Source organism: Zosterops lateralis, assembly GCF_965231275.1.
Source record: "Zosterops lateralis genome assembly, chromosome: 16".
Taxonomy (NCBI): domain Eukaryota; kingdom Metazoa; phylum Chordata; class Aves; order Passeriformes; family Zosteropidae; genus Zosterops; species Zosterops lateralis.
In genome coordinates this window covers 1,430,566-1,443,469 of record NC_139776.1, presented here as the reverse complement: position 1 = coordinate 1,443,469, position 12,904 = coordinate 1,430,566, and the positions used below count along the sequence as shown (strand labels likewise).

General features: G+C 44.7%; 1 protein-coding gene across 1 annotated transcript in view; it reads left to right on the top strand.

Moving 5' to 3' along the window:
• The window catches only part of ATP9A (ATPase phospholipid transporting 9A (putative)), a 53,933-nt gene that overhangs the window by 8,762 nt on the left and 32,267 nt on the right, over positions 1–12,904 (top strand). Inside the window, exons 2-9 of the mRNA XM_083873402.1 lie at positions 1,250–1,394; positions 1,696–1,809; positions 3,489–3,597; positions 9,360–9,418; positions 10,333–10,384; positions 10,908–11,002; positions 11,297–11,377; positions 11,563–11,638. Coding sequence (XP_083729528.1) covers positions 1,250–1,394; positions 1,696–1,809; positions 3,489–3,597; positions 9,360–9,418; positions 10,333–10,384; positions 10,908–11,002; positions 11,297–11,377; positions 11,563–11,638 — 731 coding nt within the window. The remainder of the gene's footprint in view (positions 1–1,249; positions 1,395–1,695; positions 1,810–3,488; positions 3,598–9,359; positions 9,419–10,332; positions 10,385–10,907; positions 11,003–11,296; positions 11,378–11,562; positions 11,639–12,904) is intronic.

Here is a 12,904-nt window from a genome sequence, read left to right as displayed (position 1 = left end):
CAAATCTTTGTGGTCCATTGTGGGAGGATGTTTTGTGGAGCTTTTGGTGATGAGTCTGGCTTGTGTTGGTTCTCCCAAATGTCAATGAAATTCTGTTCTCAAAGGCACAAGGGCTTTGGGAGCTGATTCAAGAACAAATTTTTGTGGTCCATTCTGGGAGGATGTTTTGTGAGAGCTCTGGAGCTTTTGGTGATCAGTCTGGCTCTCCCAAACGTCAGTGAAATTCTGTTCTCAGAGGCACAAGGGCATTGGGAGTTGATTCAAGAATAAATCTTGTGGTCCATTCTGGGAGAATGTTTTGGGAGAGCTCTGGAGCTTGTGATGAGTCTGGCTGGTGCTGGTAATCCCAAATGTCAGTGAAATTCTGTTCTCAAAGGCACAAGGGCTTGGGAGTTGATTCAAGAACAAATCCTTGTGGTCCATTCTGGAAGGATGTTTTGTGAGAGCTCTGGAGCTTTTGATGATCAGTGTAGCTCTCCCAAATGTCAGTGAAATTCTGTTCTCAGAGGCAGAAGGGCATTGGGAGTTGATTCAAGAATAAATCTTGTGGTCCATTCTGGGAGGATGTTTTGTGGAGCTTTTGGTGATGAGTCTGGCTGATGGTGGTTCTCCCAAATGTCAGTGAAATTCTGTTCTCAAAAGCACAAGTTGATTCAAGAATAAATATTTGTGGTCCATTCTGGGAGGATATTTTGTGGAGCTTTTGGTGATCAGTCTGGGCTGATGGTGGCTCTCCCAAATGTCACTGAAATTCTGTTCTCAAAGGCAGAAGGGCTTTGGGAGCTGATTCAAGAACAAATCTTTGTGGCCCATTCTGGGAGGATGTTTTGGGAGAGCTCTGGGGTTTTTGGTGATGAGTCTGGCTCTCCCAAATGTCAGTGGAATTCTGTTCTTAAAGGCACATTGGGAAGAGATTTGCTTTCAGAAAGCAGCAGTGACAACAGGAAAATGCCCTTTTTGGGGTCTGGGAGGTGATTTTGGAGCAGAGAGGTGCAGGAAGAATGGCTGATACATCTCTCCATCTTTCCTGAAGGATCTGACCTTGGTTTGATTCATTCCTGGAGTAAAGATTTGTAAGGTGGGGCAGGGCAGGGTTCTTTCTCCTCACTGAAATTCCTGTGAGCAGAGAGAGCTCCTGGTGGCCTCAGTGCCAGGCTGGAGGTCCTGTGGGGCAGCTGCAGGGGGTTTGTGTGACCCAGAGAAGTGAGACAGGAATTAAATCATGAATTAATTCGCGGTTATTCCGCAGGTGCTGTGAATGTTTGAGATGCTGTGGGAGGAGGGAGCCGAGGCCTCGGACGGTCTGGCTCGGCCACCCCGAGAAGAGAGACCAGAGATACCCCCGCAATGTCATCAACAACCAGAAATACAACTTCTTCACCTTCCTGCCTGGAGTAAGCGTGGCCAAAGCTGCTTTTCTTCATCCCACCCCAGAGCTTTCCCCGTTTTTCAGCGGTTTTGCAGGAAATAAATGCAGAATCTGGAGCTGGGGGAGCTGGTGGGATTGTGTTTGGTGGAGTTCATGGCAGGGCAGCAGCAAACCAGACCCTGAACATCCAGGACTGCTTTAAAACTGCCCCAAGCAGCATTTAGTCACTGGCAGAGCATGCAGAAATGTGTCTGGTGGTTAATTCAGTGTGCATAACATCCTCCCTCCTCCTTTTGTCTGATTTTTTTTTTAATTTTTTTTTTTAGGTGTTGTTCAACCAGTTCAAATACTTCTTCAACCTTTATTTCTTGCTCTTGGCCTGCTCACAGTTCGTGGTTGAGATGAGGCTCGGTGCACTTTACACCTACTGGGTTCCTCTGGTAGGTCCTTCAAGGTTTATTTATCCGAGAAAGTTTTGGTGTTTGACAAAATTTCTCGTTGCTGTCTTTTCTGTGGGGTGGAAGTTTGCACCTTAAATCACATTTTTAACTTGTTTTCCAAGGCCTGTGCTGTGCATGTTGAGAGGTTTAGACTTTCAGTGCAGTGAGATGTCTGGGAAAAGCCAAAAATAAGTGAAGGATGCTGCTGTTAAAATTAAAATTCTATTTATTTTAAAGCCCAGATCTCCATGAATTCTCTCTCAAATGCTCTATTGCATTTGCTGAGTGAATCTGCTGCTGTTTTCTTAGGATCCTGCCTTGTAAATTCAATAAATTCAATACACACAACCACAGAGAATCTCTCTCTCTGTTGTACAGGCAGTTGTGACTTGTCTGTGCCAGGTGAGCAATTCGAATTTGCTGCCAGGAAGCAGGATAAGAAAATTCTTTGTTCATTACTGCTGCCAATGGCAGTGTTGGGGCTGGGGTGACACAGGAGATGACACAGTCACTTGGAACATGTGGGAATATTTGGGGGTGATTATTTGAAGGGCTGAAACCCAAGCTGAAAATAGCTGCTGCTTTTTTTAGTTTTAGTTTGGAGAGCAGGTAGGGATGTGTAGGTAAATGAGTGAATGCATTTCATTAGTACATTAATTAATTAGATCACACATTTAGATAGATGTACATACTGAAAACCTGCAGTTTCTAACCTCACCTTGCTCCCTCCTTAAAGTTCCTAATCAACAGAGATAATCAGTATCTGGTTGGAACTTCCAACACAAGTTGTAAAAAGTTCATTTTCTGTGTTGCACAAAGAGTGTTTTAACTGTTCAGTGAGTCTGAGCTAATATTCTCTGCTAAAACATGACTCTGTGATACCAAACCCATAAAGAATTGGTTTGCATTAATTATTTGTTATATGGTGAGGGATGTGATGTGGGCATTTCCTCGTGGCAAGAGGAAATGCAATGACTGTTGGTATGCACAGAGAAAAGTAGGACTGGAGCCCTAATCAGGGAAACATGTAATTATACCATGAGCAGTGCACAAAAATATCTTTGGAGTGTTGTTTGTGGAGGTGGAGTGTCTGTGTGCATACACACACAAAGGTACATGTATTCTCTATTTATCTGTGTGTGTAAAAAGGGGGTTACACAGATTTCTGGATAAATTTCTGCACAAAAAAAAAAAAAAATTAAAAAAAAAAAAAATCCCAGATGAGTTGTGCTGATTTCAGTGGCTCTGAGGGGAGTGAGAATTGAGATTTGGGGGATCCTGCCTTACCCAGGGCTCCTCAAGTCTCAGTTACTGAGCTGTGAAGTGAAATGAGGTAATAATACTTACATTCTTCAGGTGAACCTTACAAAGATTTTTCTGGGGATAAACTCGACAAAGATTTACTTGGGGAATTACCTTTACAAAGATGTGTTTAAGGAGAGCATGGTGATAAAACTGGACAGTTCCTTAAGCAACAAGTCTGGTTTTTTCAGCAGCTGGAGCGTGTTTGACACCAGGGGTTTACACAGCAGCACATCTCACTGCACTGATCCAGGGGGACCAGGAAATGCAGATTGCTGGCCTTGGCACTGATAAATCCCACTGTTATTGGAGACAGATGTGACTCTTTCCCCTGACCTTTCCCTGCCTGCTGTTTCCCCTCCCCGTGCTGCTGGCAGGGGTTTGTGCTGGCTGTCACCGTGATCCGCGAGGCGGCCGAGGAGATCCGCTGCTACATCAGGGACAAGGAGGTGAACTCGCAGATCTACAGCAAGCTCACAGCCAGAGGTCAGCTCCTTGGCTCCAGAATCCAGCCCTGCTGACAGCCAGAGCCACACTTCAGGGCTGGGGAGGGGGCTCTGGGCTACCAGGCACGTGGCTTGGTGGCCACGCTGGTGCTGCCGAGCCCTGGGCTCCGTGTGGCTGCTCTTGGGTGGCTCCTCACCAGGCTCTGGGGGATTTATGGGATGCTCTGAGTGGGGAGGGACCCTAAATCCTATCTAGTGCCACCCCAGAGCTCTGTGTGGCTACCTGTGGCTGCTCCTGGGTGGCTCCTCACCATGGTCTGGGGGAGGTTGGGCTGTCCTGAGGGTTTTGTGGGATGCTCAGAGTGGGAAGGGACCCTTAAGATTGTCCAGTGTCACCCCATAGCCCTGGGGTCCTTGTGGCTGCTCTATAGCAGGTTCTGGGGGAGGTTGGGCCATGCTGAGGTATTTGTGGGATGCCCTGTATGGGAAGGGACCCTAAAAATCCCCCAGTGCCACTCCAGAGCCCGGTGCTTCATGTGGCTGCTCCTGGGTTGTAGGAGCATCCATGGTCCCATCTTTCCCAACACTGGGTGGCTCCTCACCAGGTTTTGGGGAGGTTGGGCTTTACTGAGGGATTTATGGGATGCTCAGAGTGGGAAGGGACCCTAAAGATTGTTCAGTGCCACCCCAGAGCTCTGTGTAGCTGTTCCTGGGTGGCTCCTCAGCAGGTTCTGGGGGAGGTTGGGCTGTGCTGAGGGATTTATGGGATGGTTTGGGTGGAAAGGGACCCTTAAGATTGTCCAGTGCCACTCCAGAGCCCTGGGCTCTGTGTGGCTGCTCCTGGGTGGCTCCACACCAGGTTTTGGGGAGGTTGGGCTGTGCTGAGGGATTTATGGGATGCTCTGGGTGGGAAGGGACCCTAAATCCCACCCAATGCCACCCCAGAGCTCTGTGTGGCTGCTCTTAGGTGGTTCCTCAGCAGGTTTTGGGGAGGTTGGGTTTTGCTGAGGGGTTTATGGGATGGTCTGCGTGGGAAGGGACCCTAAATCCCATCCAGTGCCATGGGCAGGGACACCTCCACCATCCCAGGCTGCTCCCAGCCCTGTCCAGCCTGGCCTTGGACAGTACCAGGGATGCAGGGGCAGCCACAGCTGCTCTGGGAATCCCATCCCAGGGTCTCCTCACCCTAAAAAGACCCCAAAAAGGCTGTGAGGTGTGTGTTTGTCAGCAGCAGAGGATGCAGCTCCTGAGGACTGGCAGGATCAGCTCCTGCCTTTCCTGTGCCCATCTCTGCAGGCCTGGATTGTGTGAGCCCAGCCTGGGGCTCAGCTGAGCCTGGCCCTGCTCTGCCCATTGTTTCCAGCTGTGCTGGACCCAACAAAGACATTTAAATTCTCATTTGAGCAGCCCAGTGCTGCCTCACTATGGAGCCGCTCCTAATACCATGACAAAGATGGTTGAGGCCAGGGTTTTGTTTTTTAAAAAGGGAACAAACTGAATTTGGGTGAGTTTTGGTTCTTTTCGCTTTCCAATTTCTCAGCTATAAAAGTTTCTACCCCTGAATTAAGATGCAGTGGTGTAGGTGGAGTAAAAATACACCACATTTGCAGGAAAAAAGCTGCTTTTCATATGTAATTGCTCAAGGCTGGGTGTATTTCACATCCAGGAGTTATGAGGCACCTCCAAACTGGGGACTTGGAGTTTCTGAATATTAAATCCCCTTTTAATAACGTGTTCTTACTACAACACTTAAAATGCTTGGCAACCAACAAAAGCCTCATCTAAGAGGGGTGTACTACATCTATTTAAAGATATAAAAGAGTTGCCTTCTGGATTCTATTCAGTGATCTATAAGGGGCCTGACCTCTCCTTTAGTTCTTTTCATATTCCTATTACGTTTCCCATGAATGATTTCCCTCCCCCTCCAAGTCCTTTAACTTTTCTAATTTTGTGAAAGAAACCAAGGAGGATTGGCAGCTGGAGATCCCCCAGCCCACTGTATTTAACATGAATTTTGTGCAGAAACAGGAATGGGAATCTGTAATATACTTTAAAGTAGGAAAAAAAAAATAGAAAATTATTTATGATTGTTACATGGTTTGGGGAGAAAAGTAATTTTCTGTCCCTCACTGAATCTCAGTACTGAATTTATTTTTTATCATCTCCTTTTCCACTGATTAAAACCTCAGCAGCTCTGGGAATTACCTGGGAGCAGGGAAGGGCCTGGTGAGGCTGGGGATGGAAATTTGGGGTTCATCTCACCCCTTTATACAGTCAGAGAGGAAGGAGCTGGGATTTTCACCAGCTCAGAAGCAGCAAATATCAAAATAAGTTTGGAACAGCTGACCTGAGGAATGAATTTTCAGTGTAGCTGGGCAGTAAAACTTGGACTATTTCCAGGATATTTCTTTTTTTTTTGCTGCTGTTGGACAGCCCAGGTCGTGCTGCAATTTTGGCACAACCCTGTGCTGAGACCTAATAACAAAAAACCCCTCCACCCTAAACCTTTTTTTTTTAAATCTTTTTACCCATTTACATTCCAAAATGATAAAACCAGCAGATTTCTGGAAATCATTTTATTTCAGTGGAAAACTCTGCATGTAAAGGAGAGTTGTTTGGATTGTTATAAATAAAAAAAAATAATCAAAATTTCAATCCCCCCATTGATAAAGCCACAAGCCTCCCTGTGTTCTGATGTGTTTGATGGGGAGCTCGAACTGTGCCTGCAAATTCCTGCCTTGTTTTTTCTTCTCCTGCAGCCCCCCCTCCCTGGGTAACGCTGAATAATCGAGAGAAACTGCCCAGAGAAGTGGGAAGGGACCTCCTACTGAGGGGTGCTGCTTAAGATATAGATCATTGGCATTTACCAGCCATAAAAAAACCAATATTTTCCCAAACTCTGCCAGTGCTGCTCCACAGCATAAGGGCTGCAAAAGCCACAGGTTTGGTGCAGCACATCAAACAAACCCACCCCTTCTTTTTTTATTTATTTTTTTTAGATGGGTTTAACTTGTTTTAGTAAATCTCAGGCTTCATCTTTAATTCCAAATTGAGTGTTTGGATCTGTGCTTTGCAGCTCTGTTGTGAAATTTTGACTGAAGTGCTCACAGGGCAAAAAAAAAGGTATTTTTTTCTGGTTATAATATAGTTATTTCTTGAAATGATCTGCTTTCTGGTCCATCCATCATCCTGCAGATTTGGTGATAATTCCAAAGATTATTGTAGCTTAAATTGGGGCCAAACTGTTTGCATTTGATTATGTTTATTTTCTTGTCTTTTTTAAAAAAAGATAACTCAGGATACAGCAGAGAATGAAACAAACACCAGACAAATTTTAACAACAGAATTTTTTGGAATGAGAGATCAAGCCTAGTTGCTTTCCAAAAGTGATAAACACCAACTTTTATTCTGATTAATTTAAGGAAGCACAAATTCAAAGTGCTATAAATGCTAAATAAACCTGTGTGTCTTTAGAGGAAACATTTCTGGTCACACTTAGAAAAACCAGGAGTTTATCATTACAAAAAAATACTTAAACACTGGGAAATGGAGCAGTTGTGCTATTAGCTTTTATAAAAACAGTTGTGCTTTTAAACAGCCATGAGAAAACATCTGATGCTTTAGGTGGCAGCTTCCCCACGGGGAAAAGAAAAGGGAATTACAGAATTCCCAAGATCAAAATAAAACCAATTCAAGTAAGTTGCTTTATGGGAGCCCCGAGTCAAAGGAAACATCTGGTGCAGGAGGTGTGGTGCTCACACTGCAGGGATGGCACCCACAGGGCTGCAAAAAGCAAAATTAGCTGCCTAAAAAGGGCATCTCATTTATCTAATTTATCATTTATAAGAGTTATAAAAACCTGGGCTGGTTAGAAAAGCTCCACTCTTTGTTTTACCCTCCAACAGCTGAGGTTGGGAGGGTTCCTGGAGGAGAAAAATCTGCTCCAGCTGCTTTGGGTTTCCTCATGTTGGAAAAATTTCCAAGCAGATGATGCTGTTTGCAGAATAATGATCCCCAAAAGCCTTTTATGTGTGTAATGATAGGAAATCATCACCTTACAGCTTTGTCCAGGCATTAATTTTTTCTTTTGCAGAGCGATTTTTTTTAATCTCATTAAAGAAAACCTTACAGAAGTGATGTTTGCCTGAACCCTGCAGGTAGAACAGTCTGACAGTCACCAAATAAATCCTTGTGATTTTTAAGAGAATACACAAAATATGGTTAAAAATCCACAGCTTTTTTTGCACTTTGGGTCAGGAATGGCTGTGCCTGTGATGTTTTTTTTTTTTTTTCCCCCTTTTCCTTTGCACAGGAGAATATTCAAAAGCACTTTTTGTTGTTTGGTGAATAACCGTATTAAAAGGGGAGGAAGAGATGTTATCTGTCAGACCCTTTTAGTGTCATAGTACCTAACTTTGTATAGCCCATACACAAGACTGCCAGGGATGCTTTTTTTTTTTGATCCTCTTGGAGTGCAGCTTTTCTTTTCAAGCCCCAGAGTAATGGACTCTTAATCCCCAGTTTGCTTCCTGCCCCGCCAGAGATGTCTTTAGCCCAGCATTCATTTTGTTTACCTTTTTTTAATTTTTTTTTTAACCAAAAAAAACCCCTAAAAAAAAATAAATAAAAAAAACCCTCACAAGGAAAAACTCCAGAATCCACGAACAGACCTCTGAGATATTTGTGAAATGGGCCATGACTGCTTATAATTTGTAGGAATAATTCCAATAATGCCAAGGAAGTCTGCATTTATTAGCAAGCAGTGATGGAGCATGTTGTTAAGCACACAGTGTGTGTCACCAAAGCAGCAGGCTGCCCCCCAGCCCCAGAATGGCTTTCATTGTTAATTTGGAGCAGAAACACTGAAGCATATCCTGAGAAGGATGCTAATGAAGGGACTGCCAGTAGTAAAATCTCGGTGACCTTTGTGCTTTGTGCTAATTTCTATTCCCCCCCTCCTGCTTTTCCCCCTCCATGAGCTGCTATCTGGCCAGTTAGCCCATGAATTTTTTGAGGTACAGTAGGAGTGTTGTCCTTGCCAGGGGTGAGCTCCCACTTCCACTCAAATCACAGCAGATTAAAGAGGACTTTTGTTGAAATGGAACAGAGGCAGGGCTCAAATTAACTGATTATAAATCACTAGTCAGGTCTGAGAAGCCAAATCTAGAGCTGGCTAATGATTTGGAATTACTAGCCAATTGTTAAATTAATCCCCTGTTTTAAAGCAACAGGGAAATGTTTGACAGCTGCAGAGGAATAAATATTTACATGATTTTTGTGTAGGACCTGCTCTCTGCTCGTTTGGCCAGTCCTGCAAGAGGCAGAGGAGAGGTGGCAGAGCAGGGGAGGAAATGAGCCTGGATTTTGGATGGATCCATTGCACTTTCAGCTCCCAGACCTTGCCTTGAGCTTTACATTTTCAGGCACCTGAGGAAAGAGGAGTTGGATTTGATGGTTCCCTGCTGGAGCTTTCTGGTCTTGCTCTGTTCATCTGCCTGATGCTGAGGGTATTTTTGGATTGGTGAGGTCAGCAGTGCAAAAAGGAGTTGCAGGATTGTTTCAGAGTTATGATTGGGGAGTGGCTGGGGATTTCTGCACCCAGGGCTTTTCAGCCCTTTTTGGGAGACCCACCCCTTAGTGGGAGCACTGGGCCCAGGAAATCTTAATGGGGCAGCATTTCCCAGTTCCTGTGGTGGGAACATTTCCCATTTTTCTCCCCCAGAGTGGAAGGAAGGGAGGGGAGGAGCAGCCACAGCACCCCAAACCCTGCCCTGCTCTAACCCCAACACCTTTCCTCTGCAGGGACTGTCAAGGTGAAGAGCTCTAACATACAAGTGGGCGACCTCATCATTGTGGAAAAGGTTTGCCTTCATTTTCTATTTTCATCTTTCCTGTGTAAAGTGCTTTTTTATTTTCGCAAGACTGTATAAAATGAGATCCTCTGAATTCCTACTTACTTTACCATAGGCTTAGAATATCAGGTGTTGGACACAAGTTAAAATATTTAATCGCTTTTAAAATATTTAATCACTTTACAGGCTTCTCCCACCTCACCAATAACATCATTATCTCTACGAGTGAGGGCAAATCTGTAGGTGTGCACCTATAACCTCATTTTTTATTTATACTATGGCAAGATAAAGAGTTTCCCTCTCCTTTCTATGGCTGCTGGACACAGGTTAAATACCTGGACCAAATGCAGCATCCAGGTGTTTCTTTGGGTATAAATATTGCATTTTTGGGAGACCCAATGATGCATTTGTAGGTGCTGCTATATTCAGGTAGATTTCCTCTTGTGTAAAACTTTTAATTTTTTTTTTTTTTTTTTTTTTTTTTTTTTAAATCCACTGATTTTATATTTTCCCCACCCACTCTCTGCAAGCAGCTGTGACCTCTAAAACCATCAGTATGAAAATACTCAGTACAAAAAGAGAAACTTGGTGGCTGCAGATTCCAGACAGGACCTTTCTTGCTAACATGGGGGCTCCTTGAAAGGAAACCAGCAACCAGTTTAAGATTTCTTCCTCCTTCTAGAATTACTCTCCAGCCCTTTTGTAAACCTAACCCTTGGGTCTGGTCAGTGGGAGCTGGCACCAGTTATTATCCTGCGCTCAGAATTCTGCAGGGAGGCCAGTTCAGGATTGAAAGCAAACTTGAGTCCCGAGCTCCAGGCTGACAAAGGAATCCTCTTTGTGCCTCTGCTGCTCTGGGGAAGGCTCTGCACACGCCAGCAGGGCAGGCTGCACAATAATGGCCTTTCTTCTCCCCTCCCCAGAACCAGAGGGTCCCTGCTGACATGATCTTCCTGAGGACGTCGGAGAAGAATGGTAAACATCTGGAACCAATTGTCAAAATAGCCATTAACCTTTCACTGGTTGTTTGGAGAAAATTATCTTTTGGAAATGGGAGAGAAATAGATAATAGTAAAATTTGAGAGAGCAGAGAAGGGGGGAACTGGAGTGGTTTTATGGAGCACCACTTCTCAAGATGTTATATTCCAGTTTTGTTTGCTGATCAAAGAATGTAGGGGTTGAGTCCAGGGTAAATGAATTTTAGATACATTTACTTACTGTTCAGCCTTGTTTTTGTTAAGTGTGGGATAAGGACATGTTTGATTAGAAAACAGATTTAATGGGAACATTTCAAGTATCTTAGAAATGAACAACGAAGAGAATTCTGGCCTGGTGAAGGAAAGGAATGTGGTGCAGGGACATCAGTTATTAACTGATATAAGTCAGACACTGTTCCCAGAGAAAGAAGGATATCCTGGAGGGGCAGCCATGCCATGAGTTACCTGTGGATGTCCCTGGGGCAGAAGTGGAGGGTCCCTGACTCTGTTCCCACCCCCAGGCTCGTGTTTCCTCCGCACGGACCAGCTGGACGGGGAGACGGACTGGAAGCTGCGCCTGCCCGTCACCTGCACCCAGCGCCTGCCCACGGCCTCTGTAAGCTCCTTCCTGCAGCCCCTGTGCTGGGAACTGTGCCATGCCTTACCTGACACCCTCTGGGTGCTGCAGTTTCCTTTCTGGGGCACACAGACCTGGAGTGTCTCAGGTGCCACCCCAGGAAACGCCCTCGGTGCTGCTGCCCCGGGTGTGTTTGCTCTGGGATTTTTGGGCACCGAGATAAAAATCCTAAATCATGCTGAGTAACTCTTGGTGAGGCATTCTGGTAAAGATTTTGTACATTATTAAGCTGTGATAGGACTGATGGGACTGATGGGTGTGTCTGTTTGGCAGGACCTGCTGCAAATCCGCTCCTACGTCTACGCAGAGGAGCCCAATATTGACATCCACAACTTTGTGGGGACCTTCACCAGGGTGAGTCTGCTGGGCTTGAAACCAGCCAGAGATTCACCAGGGTTTGTGAAAATTCTCCATCCTGTCAGAAATCCCTCTGCCAGCTCACCCAGCATCCCTCTCCAAACACCTCTGTGAGACTCTTCTCATCCTCTGCTTATTTTTGCTTTACTGACAAGTTTATTTTTCTCTTTTTCCCATTGTAGGAGGACAGTGACCCTCCAGTAAATGAAAGTTTAAGCATAGAAAACACCCTGTGGGCCAGCACTGTGATTGCATCAGGTGAGGTGGAGACCCGTGGATTTTTTTTTTTTTTAAGGGAATATGTTAACAATTTCTAAAGGTATTTCTGTGATGGAATAATAATTCTGTCAGTCGGAGAAATTAGGAGTTGGAATGAGGTTTTCCCCCTTGTCCTGACACCTCTGGGGAGCTGAGCTGACATCTAATTGCCTCTTGGACATTCCTAGATGAGAAAGAAGTGGAGTGGCCTTTGGGGGCCCTTCTTTAGCATCTAGGACCAGAATAGCACTTAATTGCTCTGCACATTGACATCCTAATCTGTAACAGAAATGGTGTCAAATGGATTCTGGGAACAGGAGCTGAGATGAAAGATTTCCAGGTAAGTGCTTCCATTGAGTTTGTCCTATATACTCTTAAAAAAGGGAAAAAAAAATTAAGTATTTGACAGATTTTGACTCAAATATAGGATAAACTCCCGAGGCCTGAGATGAATCAATGCCCCCTTGTAGGGGCTTGTCAAAGTAAAAGCCTCGTTCCCCTCTAGCCCTGAGTGTTTGCAGAGTTTGCTGAGCAGGAGCTGCTGGAGGAGAGTGAAATTCTGGAGTTAAACTTGTCAAATGGAGAGACTTGACAGTGCATTTGTAAATATAATTTCAAAGGGTTTGCGCAGTTGAATCCGTTTGAAATGGCCACAAACCAGCTTTAAACACTCCTTTTTTTACAGATCAATGTGTCTTCAAGCTTTTTCCAGTCCTGGCAGGTGCTTCCTCTCATTCACACTGACTTATCAATGCAATACTCAATTTTATTTCTCCTGTGATAATAACAAACAGCACGTTGTAGTTTTTTTCTCTTAGGAGAAAATGTGGATAATATTCCTTTTCTTCTGCTGTGAGTGGGGTTGTGGTGCCACCTGAGTGGGGCAGCCCCTGGAAGATGGAGCAGAGAAATGTGCATTTCTCCATCTGCTGCAGGAGGGCTGGGCCTGACTCTGACTCTTTGCAGTGGATTTGGAGTAGCTGTGCCATCTGCTGAGCTGAATTGTGATGATCTTTGCCACCACCTGCCATCTGGCTCCAGGGATTTGTTGTTGTTTTTGGCTTTTTTTTTTTTTTCCCAAGGAATGTTTCTCAGCATATTTTTAGAAGCCACCTCTCTCTCTCTCTTGAATCAGCCTTATTTAAAAATAAGTCACTCGTGGTTTGTTAAATCTTTGATCATTAGTGGGAGCAGGGGAATAGTAGAGTATAAAGCAGCAGCGTGTTGGCTTTTTTTAGAGTTGGTTTTCTCCATTTTTACAGACTC